This window comes from Zootoca vivipara, chromosome 13 (genome assembly GCF_963506605.1).
Source record: "Zootoca vivipara chromosome 13, rZooViv1.1, whole genome shotgun sequence".
In the NCBI taxonomy this organism is placed as follows: domain Eukaryota; kingdom Metazoa; phylum Chordata; class Lepidosauria; order Squamata; family Lacertidae; genus Zootoca; species Zootoca vivipara.
The window spans coordinates 18,694,423-18,716,062 of NC_083288.1; the positions used below are offsets into that span (position 1 = coordinate 18,694,423).

At 45.2% G+C, this 21,640-nt stretch overlaps 1 protein-coding gene across 1 annotated transcript in view; it reads right to left on the reverse strand.

Moving 5' to 3' along the window:
- DLX4 (distal-less homeobox 4) overlaps positions 1-16,589 on the reverse strand; it is a 37,917-nt gene extending 21,328 nt beyond the window's left edge. Inside the window, exon 1 of the mRNA XM_035136628.2 lies at positions 15,803-16,589. Within this exon, the coding sequence (XP_034992519.1) occupies positions 15,803-16,193 (391 nt within the window). The 5' untranslated portion in view covers positions 16,194-16,589. The remainder of the gene's footprint in view (positions 1-15,802) is intronic.
- Positions 16,590-21,640: the final 5,051 nt, after the last annotated feature.

The following is a 21,640-nucleotide window of genomic DNA, read 5'->3' on the forward strand; positions in this document are numbered from 1 at the left end:
ATATTCCTTGTTTTTAAAAACCTGCTCCTTCCCCCCCCCCCAAGGAGGAGAGAGTAATTGAGGAGAAGAAAGCAGGGTCCAAAAAATGCAAACAATTTCAGGAAAGAGTCGCTGTCCAATCAGAGGCCTTGTTTTCCCTCATCCTGACTTGAAACTGTGTCAGGGGAAAGAGGCGAGGAGGAGAGGTCCCTGGGCAGTGTGCGGCTTTTAATTCTCACCGGGGTGAATTTTAATTAAGAAGCTCAATTGATGTGCAAAGCAAAAGACAAGCTGTTAGGCTTAACGAAGAACACTCCCTAGGCGCCTCAATAAACCACATCCATGTGCTACTGTCGAACCCACAATAGAGAAGACAAACACTTGCAGAAGACAGAAGTTTTGGCAAGTCAGAGAAAGATTGAGGGCAGGGGAATCACAAAAAACGGCCGCTCCCTTTAACTATCAAGATATGCATATACACAGATAATTATTATTTCTTTACCTATATGCCGCTTAGATGCCAAAGTGGTTTTACACATATACGGACAAACAGTACTTTTTTTCTTTAAAAAAAACAAAAAGTTTAGGGGGTACAGTACTCTCATTTTCCTACTCATGTTGAAATACTGCCCCTCAATGAGGCCAAACTTAGATTCACAGAATGTTTAGGGGTATGCGCACAAACACACACATCACCATACATTTAAAGCACATTGCCCTGTCCCAAAGAATTCTGAGACTTGTAGTTCAGGCCCCACCAAGCTACAGTTCCCAGCACCCTTAACAAATTCTACAGTTCCCCAAATTCTTTGGTGGCCGTGCTTTAAATGTGTGGTGTGTGCAGATGGTTTTTGAAACAACAATAAAGCCACATGTTTTTATTGCGTTTTTCAACTAGCAAACAAAACAAAATCACGAAGTAACACTCTGTAAGAAAGTAGCTGCTTCTTTTGGCAAAAAAAAAAAAAGGTTGACTCTCCGCTTTTAAAATTTTTGCAACTGCATTGCACAGGGTGGGTTAAGATGCCCTGTTGCCTAAGAACTGCTATCATGGCACAAAGATGTTTGTGTTGCACCAGAGGCTCAATACTGCCTCAATCACAAGCCTAGGGTGCATTGTCAGAAACAAGGGGGGTAGTCTAGGAGAGAAGTGGGATGGGACAAAATTCTGGAGAATTCGTGTTTACCATCGTTCACTGAAGAGCATCTTCCTGCAATATTGCAAGGGATCTTGGGACCCATCGCTATTGTCTCTCCAACTGCCTACTTCAGTGTGGATCCCATAGGATCCCATTTGGGGCACATAATTCCCCAGTTTTGTTTGTTTGTTTAATTTAAAATCATAATAGTGTCTCCCCACCTCCACACACACACACAAACTCCCCCCATCTCTTTTCAATTTTATTTTGTCTATTTAGGCAGGAGAGCTTCTCCCCGCCCCTCCACCCCAGCCACCTTTAAAGCTTTAAAAATCAAATGTTGGAAGTTTAACTTCTCATCACAACGTTCCCCACTTCATTCTCTCAAAACATCTTTGTGTGACACCACGTTAAAAGTTAAGCCCTGCTGTCTTCCCTCCCACGTTAAGATTGCAAAGCACTACAGTGACATAGACCTCTGCTCAGAAACAAGTCTCATTGAGTTCCGTGGGGCTTCCTTCCTGGTCAGGACAGCCTAAGTCTGTGATCCTAAATCCAAAACACGGACAGGAGTTAAGTCCTACTGAAATATGCATACTCATGCCTAAGTAAATGTACATAAAATTGGGCCGGAAAACTGCAGTGGCTGCTGGTTAGACCATATGATTTGGCACCTGTTATGGTTAAAAGCAGGGACGTGGGTGACGCTGTGGGTTAAACCACAGAGCCTAGGGCTTGCCGATCAGAAGGTCAGCGGTTCGAATCCCTGCAACGGGATGAGCTCCCATTGCTCGGTCCCAGCTCCTGCCAACCTAGCAGTTTGAAAGCACGTCAAAGTGCAAGTAGATAAATAGGGACCACTACAGCGGGAAGGTAAACGGCGTTTCCATGTGCTGCTCTGGTTCGCCAGAAGCGGCTTTGTCATGCTGGCCACATGACCTGGAAGCTGTATGCTGGCTCCCTCGGCCAAAAACGCGAGATGAGCACCACAACCCCAGAGTCGGTCATGACTGGACCTAATGGTCAGGGGTCCCTTTACCTTTACAGTACCTTTTTTTAATGGTTAAAAGCCACCAAGACACATAAATGTTGGTGGTAAAAGCATATAAATAATACTGTTGGCTTCTTATGTTATGCAAAACATAGGCAAATGTTTGCCAAGAAATGTTTCCTAATTCCTATCTTGGTAAGAGATCCACGTCAGTTGATCTTAAGAAGACATGATCCCTTTCATTAGCATGAATGATACCGAGATAGAGACAGCAGAAAGGATATTAAAATCCACCAGGCAGGGAATTTAGTTTCCTAAAATAAAACTCAAATCCACACCCAAATTCATATTTTTTTTCTGGTTCCTATCTTGCTTTCACCACCATCATCCCAATAGCGTATCCAAATAAATGTGCTTAGGGTTACAATCTTACATACATCTACTTGGAAGTAAGTCCCCTCAAGTTCAATGGAGCTTACTCTCAGGTAAGTGGGTGCAGGATGCCTAGCAACTATTCCCTGCCACCTCCCCTGTTTGCTCTGCTAATATTGCCTGTCCCTCTAGGGCCCCTGGTAGGATGACTAGGTCTGTAATTACTATTAACACTAAGCAATATTATGTATATGCATTATGATTTTATTTGCAGCATGATTACCATCTGAATTTCTGTATGACAAACTATACAGATGAGGATCATACCAACACTACTTAATAATACCCAGTAATAACGTTTAAGAAACCTTCCACTGGATCACATTTCACAGCATATCCTTGCCAATTAACAGAACCACTCCGCTAGAGGAACATAGCTAGAGCTCATCCTTTCTCATAATCTTGGTTTCCTAGAACATAAATTCATAACAAGAGCTTGGACATTTTAATCCTTTGGGATTTCTATCTTTATGAGCTCATCTTGGTCACCTTAGACTCCACATTCTTCCGGGGTGTCTTACTTTCCTTTATTTTTTACAATGCAAGATCTCTATGTCAGAGCAACACGGTATGGCAGAAATGCAAATAGTTCGGACGCTTCGGACCATCACCGCAGCTCTCAGAGAAGCTTCACCTGTTGAATTGGCCAAATAAATAAGTCCCTGTGGTTGTGTTATATTTTCATATCTTGGCAGACCAACAGGCGGACTGGACAGGATATTTGATCCAAGACAGGTGTGAGAATCTTGTAAAATGAGGAAGGAGAAGCTACCCCCCCCTCCCCTGGAAACAGTGTGGGATCTGATCCTATGCATCCTTACCTGACTTTATGAAAGGGGCGGTCTCTGTCGCTTTTGCAGTAATCAAACTTGGATTGAATTCACCTGATCCACATTCCTCTCTAAAAGGATTTACAGAAACCTGAAGCAGCAACTGCCAGTTGAGTCAGACGCCTTCTAAAAAGACAGGTTTCCATTTCTACTGGGCCATAAAATCGAATCCCATTTTTATTTTTCGAAATCCCCCAAATTCTGATTTTATATGCTTTCATACTACTGTTTTTTTTATGTTGTATTGGTGCTTATTGCTTTTTTAAAAAACAACAACAACAACAACAGTGTTCATTTTTTAATGCTGTGCAGCACTTAGATCTTCTTTTTAAAATTTTGGTATTAAAACTTATATATAATTCAAGCACTGCACTGACTTGGGAAAAACAACAACAATGGCAACTGGGGGGGGGGACCTCAGGCAACTTACAGAAAGTAAGAAGAAGCAGACCTGCCTTTCAAGTCTAAGGTTGCAAATTTATGCACACTTACTCAGCAGCAACTTCCACCGAACTCAATGGGGCTTGTTCCTGAGTAGTCATGTACAGACTTGCATTATAAAACTGCAAAATCCTATGCATGCTCGCCTGGGCTAATTTCTGACTAAAGGCAGATCCACACTGCACAACTGCCATTACTTGGGAGTAAGGCCCATTGACTTCCAAAGAAATAAGCTTAAAGTGGAAACGCCGCAATCCTAGCAGAATTCCAAGGTAGGAATGATTTAGAAAGGGTCTGAAAATTAAACTGCCAATAATATCACCATGCCCTTGTACAAATCTAAGGTGAGACCCCACCATTTGGTAGGCCATGGACGGTTCTGGCTGCCTCATCTCAGGAAGGGTATCGCAGAGCTGGGAAGAGTTCAGAAAAACCTCCAGGGGATAGAGAAAACTCCACTGTGAGGAGCAGCAACAAAAGTGCTAGCACAAGTGCAAAGCTAAGCATTAGATGACCAAGGGGTTCCTTTCAATTCTGCAGCTGGAATTGGGCAGGGTATAAACAATAAAATTCTTGTTGTTATTAATACAATTCTATGATTCTAGGGTTTTTTGCTTTCTTTTTTAGTTTTTTTTTGGGGGGAACCCTAGAGTAAAGGGGCACATGATGGCAGTGTGTAACATTTTGTGCATGGAATGGGGGAAACGGATAATAATAAGTTTTTCCTCCTCTTGTAAGATTAGAACCTAAGGCAGTGATGGCGAACCTATGACACGCGTGTCAGTCATGAGCCCTCACTGCTGGCACAGGCCCCATCGGCCCATTCACGTTATTGTTGTCCCCCCCCCCATTTGTTCTCCCACTCCTCCTCAAACTACAGCTTGTCTCCGATGCTTTTTTGTTGTTGTTGCTGCTGCTGGTAGCCAGAGATTGGTTTTTAACCCTTTCTGTGCTGTTTTTTCTGACGCTTTGGCAGACTATGTCAGTGCTGCGCTTTGGCAGACTATGTCAGTCCAGCGAAGGTATTATTCGTCATTTATTTTTGTTCTCTTTCCCCCCCCCCAAAAAAAGTGCAGCAGCTTTGGGGCACCCCCCCCCCAAAAAAGCAAAGCAACTTTTGCACCCCCCAAGAAAACTTTGGTCAGCAGCTCCCCCAAAATGCTCAACAACTCTGGGCACTTTGTGATAAATAAGGGGTTTTTGGTTTGGTTAACTAATTAGTTTTTGGGTTATTAAATACAGTTATATATTACAATTATACATTTTTGTTATTTAAACCATAAATATCATGAAATTATGTTTTTTTCTTGAAGTGACACACCACCCGAGTTATGCTCGGTTTTTTGGCGAATTTTGACACACCAAGCTCAAAAGGTAGCCCATCACTGACCTAAGGCCACCCAGCCAGCAAAGGGGAATAAATATAACAGCACATGGTTAAAGCGTGAAATCCGCTCCTGTAAGATGGTGTAGCAATGTTCACCAGCTTAGATGGCTTTAAAAAGGAGAGGATTAGACAAATTAATGGAAGTTAAGTCTTTCCATGGCTACTAGACATTATGGCTATGTTCTATGTCTGCTATCAGAGGCAGTATGCTGGGGACTAGCATACAGGTTGTCCTGTTTGTGTGGGCATCCCATAAGCACATGGTTGGCCAGCTCTGAGACCAGAAAGCTAGATTAGAAGGGGGTTTCATAGAATCATAGAGTTGGAAGGGACCCAAGGGTCATCTAGTCCAACCCCCTGCAATGCAGTAATCTCAACTAAAGCATCCACAACAGACGGCCATCCAAGCTCTGCTTGAAAACCTCCAAGTAAGGTTTTCCTCCAGAGCAAGCTCCTCTAGACTTCTTGAACTGGATAGAATCACGATGAAATGCTTACAACCCTATCCACACTTAAAGGTAAAGGGACCCCTGACCCTTAGGTCCAGTCGCAGATGACTCTGGGGTTGTGGCGCTCATCTCGCTTTATTGCCCGAGGGAGCCGGTGTGCAGCTTCCAGGTCATGTGGCCAGCATGACAAAGCCGCTTCTGGCAAACCAGAGCAGCACACGGAAACGCCGTTTACCTTCCCGCCAGAGCGGTACCTATTTATCTACTTGCACTTTGAGGTGCTTTCGAACTGCTAGGATGGCAGGAGCAGGGACCGAGCAACGGGAGCTCACTCAGTCGAGGGGATTCTAACTGCCAACCTGCTCTGTAGTTTAGACCACAGCCCCACGCGGTCCCTTACGCAGGAGTAAGCCCCATCGTAGGCGGTCAGATTTAATCCTGAGTAAAGGATGCAGTGATTTCTCGGGATTGTCAAGCCTGGGAGACCTTCGTTCCCGGTAAACAAGCGGCGGTTCTGGCTGTCAATCGCAACAGTCGCAACAGATCTCAAAGTAAACAACCCGCAGTCACTTCGGGAGCGGGAGCTTTGCAGGTGAAGAAAGTTATTTGTTCCAGGGCCAATAATAGTATGGAGAGTGCAGGGTGTTTGGTTACCTGGGCCCGCCCACGTGGTTCTCCCCACCCCTCTTCTTCCCCTAAGGAAATTTATAAGAATTTTTTTTTAGGACTGTGCTTTGTTGATCTCAGTTAAAACACACGCACACAGTTTCACCAAGAAGATTCTCTGTTCAGTTTTTTTTCTTTTCTGTTGATACCAACACAACCAGTTAATGTTATCAAATAAACGCGATCTGCCTTGCTTGGTTAAACCAAAATACCTGGATTCAAATGGATTAATAATAATAGTAATACTGTAATAACCTCAACACAATTTGCGGAGGTGGGGACTCCGAATTTCACTAATTTAACTGCAGGCTGCAGTTTAACTGGCGAATATTGGGTTCAGCCTTTATTAAATATAATTTGCTTCTCTCTTTCTTTTTTTGCCAGCTTATTCTGCAACCCACTACGTGCTTACGTGGGAGCAAATCCCCTTGAACTCAATGGGGCTTGCTTCTGAGTAGACTGCTCCTGTCCGCTCCATTTCTACCGGAAACTGCCTCCAAAAGGAAATGACAAACCGATCTACTCTGAAATCACAGGGCTTGTCTACTGAGAAAGAAGCCCCATTTGTTTTCTATGTGATTTACTCGCGAGTAAGAGCGCGCAGGGAGCGCAAACTGCGCTCTCACGCCCGTTGAACTTAATGGGAGTTATTTGCGCGTAAACACGCGTAGGAGCGCGCTTCTAATCTGCTGGAAATCGAGCAGTGCAAACCAGCGGAGGAGTTCTCCTGAGCAAACGCCGCCAAAGTGAAAAGTAAGCTCTCTTTCCCCTCCTAAAAAATAATAATACACAATTCTTGTGGTTTTATAAACCGGTTGGAGATGCCGCTTGTCTTTGATAGACGAGGAGAGACCTAAATAATGACCGCCTACACGCAATCCACGAAGTACGAGATGTCAGCTAGTCAGAAAGATAAAAGTACCGAGCCCTTAAGGAATAATTTAAGTTGAAAAGAAAAATCAAGGCGCCTGACCCTGTGTCTACGTTTTTTAAAAAAGTTTAATAAATATAAACACGAAGAAAAAGAAAATGGAACACCGCCCATCCATTCAATCTAAGAAAAGCCTTAATATTTCTGCATCAATTAGAGCACGCGAAAATCTGGATTCAGACCAAGGCTGCAATCCTATATTTAAGAACGCCTTTACCTGGGAGTAAGTCCCATGGAGTCAAATGGGGCTTGCTTCAGAGTATACAATGGCTGGGGTTTGAGGAGTTGCCATCGAAATCAGTTGGAATTTAGCCGTGACTTGAGCGATTTAAATTATCGAGACTATTTCAAGGGGACCAGTTCGGTCTGGATCCAACCGATTATTTTAGTTTAGTTTATCAATTGCCAGATTTTGCTTGGATGGCTGTGTTCTGTTATGCTGAAGGATCTGCTGGGTGGGGGACGTGGATTGGCTCCGTGTGTAAAGGAGGATCGAGGCCCTCAGAAAGTTAAACGGGGGAGGGGGGAATCTGAATGTGTGCGTGAATATAATATACTTTTTAATATCTAAATTTATTATTATTATTAATTATTATTATTATTATTGTTGTTGTTATTATTATTATTATATTATGCTATATAATGGAAAATTTACCTAAAATCCTGACGTTTCCCATTCCCACAACGTTTGTGATCAGAAGTGTCTCTGATCGCGAATGGTAAAAGCCAGTTATGGACTCCTTTGAGTAGAGGAATCAAAAGCGACCGACCTTGCACGCACACAACTGATATTTTAAGAGACCGTCAAGGTGACGTTTCGGGGCACAAATCCGCCGGTGGTTCTCCTGCAAATCAACCTCGCGCTCTTGCGCAGGGGAACTTCCCGCTGGAGCCTACAACGCAGGTGCCTCCCCACCCTGGCGAAGTTGACCGTTTCCCCGCTGTCTCTAACACTGGGGTTGCTAAAAATGGGGGGGGGTGTCAAACCCGACTAGCCGCTTCTTAAAATCTTGGTTCTTCGTCTAAAGCAAGAAATCTCGTCTGCCAGTATTGAAACACAGATGCCGAAGTCTTGATTTTAAAGGCTTTAGAGACCGCCTTTCACTGCACAAAAACCAAGGCGGTTTACAAAATAAAACCAATACTGTAATAAAACCAGATATCTGAAGTTTAGCAGAACCAGGGCAGTGACTTATTGCCTGAGAGAACATGTAAGGTGTTGGGGCTTTGTTTTGTTTTTGCTAGGTGGGAATAACACACCTGCAACCACAGGTGCCCGTCGTGTTAATATATTATTGTATATTATTATTAATATACAACAACTCTAAGCAGAGATGACTGAGTTGAACCATTGGCTCCTCTAGCTCAGTATTAAATACAATGGCTGGCAGGGTGATTTCAGCATAGAGATTCTCTCAGTCCTGCGTAGAGATGAATTATTATTATTATTATTATTATTATTATTATTATTAGATTGCCATACACTTGGATTCTGTCAAGCCGTCTTGAAATTGAAGGGGGCTTCCGATGCGTTTTGAAGAGAGATCTCAGGGCCTTGTTCATTCATTTTCTAATTTAAAAAAGGGGGGGCGAGGAGAACGTCTGGAAACGAAAGCGCCATTCAAGAAACTAAAACATCCAGAGCGGTCGCTCGGATGATTCATAGAAATAACGATCCGTCGAAAGCGCAAACCTGCAGCAACGATTTGACTGAATGAAATTATCTTCATTTCACCATGTCAGGTTTTAAATCGAGATTTTAATTAGCCAGGTTAGAGGACGCTCAGGAATAGGAGCGCGAATTAAATGGAACCCTTGAAATTAACCACATAAGAACACTTTTCTCCTTAAGGAAGAGCTTGCTTTGCCAGCCGGGAGAAACCACAAGACGAGCCCAAGAAACCGAACAGAAACGAAGCAGCGAAATTAACCTGATATTTAACACCGCCTAAACTGCAGGTCTTGGGGGGGGGGAATGCGCAGCGGGTGGAAACGGCGTGGGTTTCGGGTTCACTCCAAGACGCGCGCTCACAAAGCCAGATCGCTGGTTTTAAAAACGACAAGTGAGCGATTTCTCCTTTCTTAAAAGCGCTCTTTAGCTCGGATCGCCGCTGGTCCACTAAAATGATCTACAGGGCGATCCCGCGCGCGCTTCCTCGGAAGAAAACCCCTGTGTGCGCGCGCAACGAGAGTTTTGTTTTTAAGCCTTCTGCTCCTCACGGCTCCTTTCCGAAGGAAAAATAAAACGGAGAGGTTATTAAATGGTTTAAATAAATTACTTGGGACGCACAGGCCGAAATTATTCTATGCGGTGCCCCTAATCTCCGCGAACATTTCTAGGGATGATGGGATGAAGCCAAGCGAACTCCTGGCCTCGCCTTTTACTTATTCCAGGGACCGGTGTGTTTATTTTCTGCCAAGCTCTTCCGCAGTAGGCGTAGCATCATGCTTTTATAATAATTAATAATAATAATTTTTAAAAAACGATTCACTTCGGGTTGTCTTGCCTTTCCATGCCCCAAAACTCATTGCACTGAGGGATTCTATTTTAATGCTGATTTAAAACGCCCTCACCTGCTGAAGCTTAACTATAAAAACATCAAAAGCGCCGCTATGTTGCCTATTTTCTTCTTCAAAGCCAGAAAACCAGGACTCGCCAGGGTTCCGCGCTAACGTCGTGTGTGGGTTTCTGGTGTTGTATTTTACATTTCCGACATACCGCAATTTATGGCACTACTTTCAATTAATTTTATTATTATATAATTGAAAGTATTAATACCACATTTATTATTGTATTGGTTTTTGAAAGGGATATTGCAGCCGCCTCTTTCCCCATACCACAAGCCTGTAATAAAAAAAAAATCAGCCTTCCTTGGAAAAACAATAATTGGCGTCAACGTTCATTGGTTTTACGAGCTCTTGGTGAGTGGCGTTTTAACGCATTTGTTTGTAGGCCGCCTTGGGAAGCTTTGGGCTGAAAGGCGAATCATTAAAATAAGGATGACAACAGAATTATCTTCTAGGATTGCTTTTTGAAGCGAGGCTTCCCCGCCTTCCCCGGATCATACCACATGCTACTCGGAAGCAAATCCCGCTGCATTCAATCCAACTAAATACACACAGGATTGCAGCTTTAAAACAAGGCGATTCTGTGTATAGGTCACTTGGATTCCCCCAAGCGTTGCGCTACTGGTCTGCAGCCCTATTCCTGCGCAATCCGCTGAACTCAATGGATTTACTTCCGAGTAGACGCGCATAGGGTTGCAAAGTTCCTCTTCTACAAGAGCGCACCCGTTTAAATGGAAGCGATTTGTGGAAAATTGCGCGCTCCGACGCACAAGCTTCCATACCATTTTTTAAAAAATTGTTTTTATTAAAGATTTCCTTGGGATACAAAAGTATGTACATTGTCTCTGATTTCAGATCATAAAGTCCTTTCTACAGATCAGTTGTATTCGATGTGAGATATTAATAATTCTCAGTATCCCAACAGAATTGATTTGACAACCTTACCGCTGCTGTGCAACGCGCTTTACCTATGCGTAACCCTGTTAAAGTCCATGGGGTTTACTCCTGAGAAGAACAGGAAAGTTCGACCTGCTGTTCAATCAGATTTGCAGGGCAAGGCGGATTGTATAAATGCGCGCGCATTGTAATCCGTCTTGCTCTGCAAACGTGATTACACTCGGTGTAGAAACAATTCTAATAAACCGATCACGTTGTTTCGCTAGACTGACGCGGCCACCCTAATCCCATTTACCTAGGAGTAATCGCCACTCACGACAAAGGAACCTCTCCTCCTCCAACTCCAGAACTAATTTCCCTCTTGCCTAACGAAGAGCTCTGTATCATTCGAAAGCCGCCACAACCCCCTACTTCCAACCAACAGCAATTGGGGCCATCAGAAGCCAGGACCGTTTGACACCTCTTAGCTGACCGCGTTTCGTCAATAAATCTGTTCCTGGGATTTCCGCAGGGCTTTCTCGCCGGGAAGCACGTTTAGGATCGCGCGCAATCAGGACGCAACCAGGCGGCCTAAGTCTTACTGATCTCAATGGGCGAGGGGAGTGGGGAGGCGCGCGACCTACCCAACATAGGGCTTTGGGGCCAAGTCCCACTGGACTCAAGAGGCGCTTACTTCCGAGTAAACGGGCCCAGCAACGAGCTGGGAAGCGCCGACGGATAATGCGATCCTTTCTGTCTTGAGGCAGAGTTCTGGGTAACAGGGGGGCTGCAACAAAAAGAAAACAGGGGCCAGGTGTTTTGAGTGTTTGAGCGAGGGGTAGGATGGAATCTATAGAAACGGTCTTTCTCCGCTAGCCGCGCCGGCTAGGAAGATCCCTCTTAATTTTAGGATCTTGGAATACATGATTAAGCGCTTTGGCAGCGGGTTGCCACCGTGGCAAGTAGTAATCATCACCACCTCGACTTCGAGCGCCGCGGCGCGTTCCAACGCTCATTAATTAAGCCGTTGGTGCGTGCGATCTACGACGGCCTAATAAATCGAAATTGCTCTTCAGCCAAGCAAAGAGGGCAGCGCTTGCAAATGTATTTCCGTGGTGCTGCAGTTCTGCCTCAAATTACCATAAAGACATCTTCTATCTCCCTTGCTGATCTTGACAGGTGCCAATTAAAAAGAGTGTGTGTGGGGGGGGTGAGGGCTGGGGATTCAAAGATATAAACAAGACAGGCTGCGAGGAAACGAATTATTGGCTATAATTCAGGGCTTCTTTTGAAGAAGCTGTGCGGGTGGGTGGGTGGGTGCTGAGAGCTGCCTGGATTCCTCGTTTCAAGAGGGCAGCCTTAGGTTCTTCGGGGATGATGGAGAAGCACTCTGTGCATGCTCAGACGCACTGTTATTGCTTGGGCGGTCAAGGCGGCCAACTCGTCCCCATCTCCAGCTATTAAGATGGGAACCATTGCTTTGTCTGTAAATTTAACAGTATACATATTCCTTGAATATAAACAATGCATATTCCTTGCTTGGGCAGTGGATAACGCAGCCCTTGTTTTCTACCACTCAGGCCCTAGAGCTGTATTGAAAATGGTGATATATTACAACATTCTGCTAAGGGCAACTGGAGATGGGATTTTTCGATTGCACCCATTCTTACAAGTGCACACACACACACACACACATCAGGAAATGAGTTAAGTCTAACTTGGATTTCCCCCAAGTTTAGCATTATGGACCCAGTTTCACAAAAAAGTTGAACAGAAACTCATATGGGGGGGGGGGTTATGGGTTAATTTCAGCCCAGACTATCTATCTGAAAATGGCTCAGCATATCCTGTTTCTAAAGCATCCTTTTCCAAAGTAAAAATAAATCAGTCCTGTAGCTGATTCAAGAATATTCTCATGCATAAGACATCATTTTATCACTACACTCTGAAGCACCACCCCACCCCAATTCATCAACATAGGAAGTGGGGAAAGAGGACTGGGTTTGGAATGTCCTCTGTCTAAAACACATTTTTTTAAATAAAATAAAATAAAATTATAAAAGTTAGCATTTCCATTTCAGATTAAGAACAAAAAAATCTAAACAGACAATGTTTTCAGTTACAGCATTCATATGGTTTCCATTTATGAACCACCGGATGACTTTTAAATGTTTTTTTTTTAGAAAAAGGAAAAGAAAAGAAAGAGATCAATTGCTTCTTTTAAATCCAATAATAATTTTTCAAAACACAGCAGGCCCTAAAACAAACAAAACATCTACAAATCATCCTTTGCCGTTCAGTGTCTCAGGAATGAATCCATCTAACATTCTTTTTTATTAGGTTTGGGAGCTCAATTTAAAGGCAAGTTGGTTGGGCATGCAACAAAGGAGCCCCTTTGCAATGCAAAACATGTCAGAGAAATCTTAATATATTTGCATGCACTCTTTGGAAGAAACCAAGTCAAGCAGTTTCCTATTAAAGATTTCTGCAGAGTTTGCCTCGTCGTCGTCTGAGAAAGCATATGGGTTTTGTCAAAATTATTTAAAATGCTACCCAAAATGGATAGGGACTCATTCCAATGATATCCCTTGATAGTATGTCAGAAGGAGGGGGGGAGAAAGAAAATTGCCCATCAAATGTGGCAAGGAGGAGCTGTGAGTGGAAGAGATATACCCCCCCCCCCAAATCAAAATACAAAAGAAAAGTTTTCCTAAAGTACTGGCGATGGAACATATCTCTCCCTGCATGGTGGGACCCTAGACTGGAGTGGGTAAAGGTGTCCCTAGGAGGAGATGCAGAAATGTGAGTCAGCATGGCACAGTGGCTGGATTTTTTCAAAGCCTAGCCAAAAAGCTGGACCAATCACCACCTCTCAGCTTAACTTCTTGGGCTGTTGTGAGGAAGAAGAATCATGTACCCCATTTCTGACATTGTGTGTGTGTGTGTGTGTGTGTGTGTGTGTGTGTGTGTGTGTGTGTGTAGCATCCTGTCTTGGAGCTGAGGAAGTGTCTTTGCTCAAAAGGCACTCTGCCCATGTGCAAAGGGTGGACCAAACTGAAAACAGCCAGGGCTCAGCCCCAGAACATCAATCTAAGGGCTGCCATGATGAGGCTTGCTGGGCGGCTGAACCTCCCTCATCCTCCTGTGGCAAGTTATTTACACAGCACCATCCAAGTACATGGCAGTTTTACAGAGCAATACAATCAAGAGGCAACAAGGCCCTGCCTGCAGGCGCTTTCGATCTGAACAGAGCAGGAAGCAGGAGAGGACTGAACAGAAGAGGGTTAACAAAGGGTGATTGTGAACAAATGCAGTTAGGAGAGCTCCAGCTGCATTTTGGTCCGAGGGCGAGGACTAAAGGGGTTGCCAAAAGCCCGCACACCACACGTCTGAACCTCTCCTATCCTCTCTTGCCTATGTACCTTTTCTGCGTCACTTGTGACCCTTCTGACCATTTCCCAGACAGGGAGACTGAGGCAGAAAGACCAGGGCTTACCCACACCAACCTATGGGTTAAAGGAGAGGTGGGAACAGCACCTTGGGCCTGGAAGGACGCTGGGGGTGGGGGGATCAATCTCTCCAAAATTTCCCTCCCCACCTCCAACAGTCCTGAGGCATGGATGTTCCTGCCCAAATACTCTTAAGTGTATAAGAATAATAGAATTGTAGAGTTGGAAGGGACTCAAGGCCGGGGGTCATCTCGTCAAACCTCCTGCGATTAGGCAGCTTCAAATGCATTTGAAGACAACCGTAATGATTTAAATACCCCCAAAACAACAACCAAGGAACCAAATACTATCCTATTTATGAAGGGTGTCAGGAGCAGAGGAACTTATTTCCAGTGACTCCAAGACCCCAGTTATGCTCAGATAACTGCAAAGTTTGTTGCCCCAAGAGGAACGCTTGTTGTCCATACAGATTTAGTCACGTCAACCTTCTCCTGGGTGATGTTTTTGGTGCCTGTCACGTGCGTTCCCCCAGGGGCAAATGCTCTAGGAGCCCCTCCCATGAGCCTCTCTGCAGCTGGTGGCCAGGAAGAGAGGTTTATTCCAAGGAAAGTGTCTGTATGCAGTCTTGGTGGATGGGAAAGAGACCTGCAAACTGCAAAGGGTGTGCAAGGAGCTGCACACCACAGTCCTTGCACAGTCCCTGCACCCAGCGGGCTTCTGTTTTGCATTTTAGTCTGCCCCTAAGAACACAACTGAATTTATGAAGCTCCTAACTGCTTCTCTGCCACTGTAGGCAAGTGGGTTGCACCTAACCATGCCCATTGAAATTAGTGGATCTCAGTTACAACAGATCTACTCTGAGTACGATCGATGCTAGTTTGAGATCCCCACACTTGCTAATGTTGACTGATTACAGGGCAGAGAGACCAGGTGTTAAGCCATTGGCACATTGGTCTCGGTGCAGGGATGAATCCTAAATCCGATTTAAAGTTCACCTCAGGTTCTCAGTAGGTAGCCCACCCCATCCTCGCTGATGATACCGGGGCACGGGGGTGCCAACTTGAATAAAAATGGGGGGCAGGTAAATCCGCCCCACATAATCGATCACAAGACAGTGCACGCACAGTATTTGAATGGCAATGCCCATTAAGGGGGGGGCGGCGGACCTTCAAATACTTTATTGGGGGGGACCGAAAGGACCTCGACCCCTAGCAGTTGGTTCCTATGCCGGGCAACATTTTATTTATATGCGTGTATTTATTAAATGCGTGTTAAATGGGGGTTTGATGGAAAGGGGGAACGAATTGACCAACACTGCCAAATTTGGCATTAGAAGCCACCGGAGACATACCGTCTTTTTCCCAAGCTCTGCCTCCCCAGTCAAAAGCGCAGCTCCAACTCATCGCTCTCCCTCGCCTAGAAGTCTCGTCAAGGGATCCACATTCGTGGCCCCTTTACTACGTGTCCTTTTCAGCCTTTTTATGCTTGCCCACGGAAAACGGGGGCCTTGTAACCCCTAGCCGTGACCGCCGCTTATGCCAAGCCTCCTTACACTAGGCAAGCAAGCCCCCTCCAGAAGTTTTCTCTTCACTGCGCCGCAACCCAGCCCTTCCCACCCTTTAAAGACGCCTCCCCCCCCTCCAAGGTAGCCGGCCTCGCCTTACCCGTCTCCTCCAGCCTCGTCCCGTGTCCCAGGGCGCTGGAGGTCTGCTGGTAAGGCGAGTACGAGGCGCCGTGGTGGTGGTGGTGGTGGTGGTAGAAAGCGTGGTGGGGGCTGCTGCCTGCTGCCCCGGGGTAGGGGGCGTAAGCCAGGGGTCTGCCGTACGAGGCTGCGCCAGGGGGGAAGGCGCCGCCCCCACCACCGTCGTGCGGCGGCGGCGGCTGCAGCGCTTGTAGAGAGTAAGGGGGCGCCAAGCCGGATTGCTGTTGCTGCTGTTGCTGGTGATGGAGAGGCGGAGAGGGAGGTGGGGGGCCGAGCCCGAAGTCCAGGAAGGACGCCTTGGACGGGTCCGGAGGGCCCAGCAAGCTCTCGGCCAGAGAGTTCATCGTCATCATCCAAAGCTCGGCGGGGCTCGCGGCAGCCGGACGGAGCGGGCAGCTCCCAGGCTCAGCCGCATCCAGAGGGGGCCCCAAGAGCTGGGCTGGAGTGGGGTGGGAGGAGACTACCGGGTTCCCACAGAGGATCGGTGGCTTCTGGGGGTGGCAGCGGCGGCGTGGGGCCCGGACAACCTCATGCCTGGGGCAGCGACTCCTTCCTCCTTGCCCAGATCGTCCACCACCACTGCTATTATTATTATTATGACTATTATTGCTACTGATATTGACAACGCCGCCGCCGAGGCTCCCCGATCGCCCCCGTCGAAGCAGCGAGCTCCACTCCTCGCCTCTTCCAAAAACAATAAAGTCCCCCGCAGCAGCGCCCTTTCGCCCAGCGAGCTTCCCGCGAAAGAGACGGCGAGGGCAAAGAGCTGCCTAAGGGGGCGGGGGCAGCTCCCTTTCCGCCCTCGCGCCTCCATTCCGCCGCCTTTCATCTCCCCGCCGAGCCCCGCCCACCGCCTCTCCCGGTTGGCTCGGGAGGCTCAGTGACGTCACGGAGCCCCCTAGGGACACCCCTCATTAAGCGCCGGCTTGAAAGGCAGCTGTTGTTGGGATGATGCCCCGCCTACCTCCTGCCTTCTCCCTCCTCCCCCCCGCATCCGCGACACACACACGCACACAAGCACAGGGAGCCTAAGTTAGGGATGCAGCAGCAGCAGCAGCGACAGGTTCGGGCTTGTCCTATTTTCCTCACCCATCTTGGGAAGAGAGGAAAGGGAAGTCCAGGGCTGAAATGTTTGTCAACCCTGGGAGTGGGCGTGGCTGGCTGGCAGGGAAGGAGAGAGGGAGGGAGGCAGCCAGCAGGGGAGTATCTGAAATTTCAGAGAAAAACGACACAGTAAATAATTAGGTCCGGCGGGGGAGGATGAGGGCCGGGGCTGAGATGGCGAAAAACGTCGTGTGGACAGGTTTGGACAAGTCCCCTTCGCCCTTCCAAGTCCCTCTGGGGAAACCAAGAGCCATCCAGATAGAAAAGTTTGTCAACACACTTAGGGGGGGATTCCCTTAAGATTTAATAGTTAAAAGAGCTGTAGAAAGCATAATATAATTGAAAGATGTGGCGCCCTATTGATGGGTATGGTTTCTCTATCCTTTTAATATATTATGTTGAGTCAAGTATGGAACTGCTTGAAAGGTTTTCTTTAAAAAAAATCCCACTGTTTTCTGTTTGTGACAAGGAGTAAGCCAGGCTTCCTCAAACTTGGGCCCTCCAGATGTTTTTGGCCTACAACTCCCATGATTCCTAGCTAGCAGGACCAGTGGTCAGGGATGATGGGAATTGTAGCCTCAAAACATCTGGAGGGCCGAGTTTGAGAAAGCCTGGACTAAGTGGTATCTGGTTTTCAACAGCGTGCTATGTCACCTTCACTTTTTAAATATTGCACAGCCCTAAGTTCATGATTCAGGATATATGTTGCCAGGTCAAACATTATGAAACTGATATCACAACACGGACTTCGAACCGGTTTTGGATGATATATCTATATATCTCCCAGCCCTATTTGTGACTTATGGTTGACGAAGTGTGCATGCACACGAAAGCTCATACCAAAATAAAAACTTAGTTGGTCTTTAAGGTGCTACTGAAGGAATTTTTTTATTATGGTTGAACAATAAGGCAATAAATAGGGTGTTGGGGGTGTTGGGGCCTGGGAGTGAATGTGCCACTCCAACCCCCCCCCCCAAAAAAACCTTTCTTTTTGGCCCATGGCATTTTTCCTTGGCTACACCCTTCACTGGCTCTCCTTTGCACAGGAGTGCTTTATTATTTTTTTATATATTTTTTTGGACTGTGTCCTTAAACTCTGTTATTGCCTGTGTGAGTGAACATAGAACAGGCATCCCCAAACTTCGGCCCTCCAGATGTTTTGGACTACAATTCCCATCTTCCCCAACCACTGGTCCTGTTAGCTAGGGATCATGGGAATTGGAGGCCAAAACACCCGCAGCTTGGGGATGCCTGACATAGAAACTAGCCTCCTGTACAAAGAAGGTAAGATGTATAGCTGTTGCCCCGCCCACTTTTGGCCCTGCCCACTGCTCGCATTTGGCTTTGGGAAGCTTGCCCCAAAGAAAATGTGGCCCCCTTGCAATAGGCAATTAATCCAAGTAGGCATGATTAGCCTTAATACCTCTTAATTAATATCTCTGTAGAGACACAACACTAATGGTTCCATAGTTGGACTGAAATCCTTTGCACATTTATTTGAAAGTAAGTAACAACACACACACAGTGGGATATGCTTCGGAGTAAGGATGGAAGGCTATGTCACTGTAGGGCTTGTCATTTTAGGGGGCGAAACTTAATTTTTGCTAATTTCTTTAGTCTTAAAAATATGTTTTTGGCTGTGATGAATTCCAATCTGCTGTTATTTTTGTGACTGGACAACATTTAGCCTGGTATGTCTACATTTGGTGAAGAAGCACTGCTTTCGGAAAACCAAAGAGATTTAATTTTGCCTTCTGAAAATGTCAGATAATGCTAAATTTATAATGTAATCTAATCAAACTGCAAGTACAGTACTTGTCAATCAGTTTTAATGGTTTCTATGCAGTTTTACACACATTTCATTTACCAAGCAAAACTAAATTATATTAATTTAACAAAAAAAATCTTTTGATTTCCCAAGTCATGTTACAACTTTTTCGGAATTTGAAAGCTGAAAAATTCAACACAAGCCTGTCAGTTTCAATTATCTCCATTTCTCATATTTCCAATCTTAATATGCACATTTGTTTTCAAGTATTTTGTAGGATATGCACACCGTGTCCTAATATACAGATGTTTATAAACATTATTTAGCAGGAGAACTGCAATGCAAAATTCATATAAGCATGAATTTTGAAGGATAACTGTATTTTGATTCTAGTATTGATTTGGAAAGTGCGAATCTGATGCATTCATCTTTAAATGTGACTGAACGGCATTCCCAACCCCCAGCCTCATACTTCCGAGGAAATAGTCATAGGCTTGTTCAATTACCCAGTCCACCGCTTAAAATACTGAAGAATATATGATGAAATGAGGAAGATAGTCAAATCATAATTTGTACCAAGAGTAATTAGGGGACAAGGGTACCTTAAAGCATGTATAGAATGACCCTTCCAAAACTGAGAAGATTCTGGGGGGGGGGGGAAATACTCTTTTATCCCATTCTATTTTTAATTTCCAATGACGACACTAATTCTAAAACCCTCAGCTGGCTGAACATTATTCGGTTTATGTCTTGTGTATTATCCATGTTTCATTATAATATCAATAATAATAATAATAATAATAATAATAATAATAATAATAATAATTATAAAAAGTGCTCTGGTTCTGTTTGTCTCTGGGTGACCTAGGCAGATTAAAATTTTATACCAGTTTTGGTTTCCTCTAAACTAAATCATTTTAGGCTGGTAGTTGGGGGGGGGAACACCCTCTGCAGTTGGGGGGGCACCCTCTGCAGAACTACAGTTCCTCTGAGAGGGACTATTAAACCAGTTGAACTCATAGAATCATAGAAGCATAGAAGCGTAGAATTGTAGAGTTGGAAAGGGACCCTGAGGATCATCTAGTCCAACCTCCTGTAATACAGGAATGAATATGTAGCTGCCCCATATGGGGACTGAACCTGCAAACTTTGTGTTATCAGCACCACACTGAGCTATCAGCAACTCTGCGTTGGGGATATAAAACACAGGTCCCAGTTTCTTCAGTAGCACCTTAAAGACCAAGTAAGTTTATATTTTGGTATGAGCTTTCGTGTGCATGCACACTTCTGTGTATCTGAAGAAGTGTGCATGCACACGAAAGCTCATACCAAAATATAAACTTAGTTGGTCTTTAAGGTGCTACTGAAGGAATGTTTTTATTTTGCTTCGACTCAGACCAACACGGCTACCTACCTGTAACTAGGTCCCAGTTTGTTTCACCAATCCTGCTCCTTGGTCTCAAATAGCGGCTTGCCATATAGAAGCCTAAAGGGCAATCCTAACCATGTTTTTCTCAGAACTAAGTCCCTTTGAACAAGTTAGGTGAGCTTTTTGGTGATGGGTGGTTCTGGGGATGAAATTTGCAGTTGCAGCAAAAATAATAACATGCAAAGTTACTGATGTAATAAATCATTAGAACGACTATGGGTTTTTTTCATGCTCCTGATTCAACTGCAATTGTGATGTTACTGCAAATGATATGTACTCTTTGATCGTTTTATATAACAACTGCTGCTAATTTTGTATGTCATAAAAGATGGGGTTGTCTCTGCGGCACACTTTGTTTTATTTGCCCTGGCTACAAGGTACCTAAGTTTTGGCCCTGTTAAAAATATTCCATATCAGAATTAGGACTGCAACTTCTTCTTCTTTTTTTTAAAGGATTCCATGTATGGGTGTGGCTAAGGCTGCCTTCCCTAAATCAAGTAAATGACCTACTTAATTTTTATGATGGTAAGTTGTTTAATATATATTTTTTAAAAAATTGTGTTTCAATGCTAAAACCCCAGCACCTTAGGGTAAAGGACAGGTAATAAATTAATAATAACAAATTAATTTTATTTGCTGTAAAGAATGGATATATGCCTGTTATTAACTTTAATCATGTTTTTGACACCCCCTTGAATTAGGTTCCCATGGCAAAGCCCGCCCGCCCCCACTCCCATTTGGTCCAGCCCGTTGCTTTAAAAAGCAACAAACAGCTCAGGCCGTGTGGCAGGTTTAATATTACAGAGTATGGAAGGAACCTGGCTCTTGCCCCTGGAGGAGAAGTGGGTGGAATGGAATTCCGTGCTCTTTGGGAATCCAAAGTACTTCCCCACTTCAATAGCTGAACACCGGAAGAAGGAATTTGTTGCTCCAGAGCAGGCATCCCCAAACTGCGGCCCTCCAGATGTTTTGGCCTACAACTCCCATGATCCCTAGCTAACAGGACCAGTGGTCAGGGAAGATGGGAATTGTAGTCCAAAACATCTGGAGGGCCGAAGTTTGGGGATGCCTGCTCCAGAGGAAAGGAGTAGAATCAATGGGTGGGAATGGCAAGGAAGCAAATAGATCAGGTGGGAAGAACCTTTGGTCCTTTCTGAACTACATCTCCCATCAGCCCAAGTAAGCATGGCCAAGGATCAGGGATGATGGAAGTTGTAGTTCAGCAACACCTGGGGGGGGGCAAATATTCCTCTGTAGAGTAAAGGGTTGCAACAGGCTTCCTCAAACTCGGCCCTCCAGATGTTTTTGGCCTACAACTCCCATGATCTCTAGCTAGCAGGACCACTGGTCAGGGATGATGGGAATTGTAGTCTCAAAACATCTGGAGGGCCGAGTTTGAGAAAGCCCGGGTTAGAAGGAATAGATGGAAATAGCAAGGAAGCTGATGGAGAAACGTCCCAACAATGAGAACTGTTTGCTGGTGGAACAAACTGCCTCTG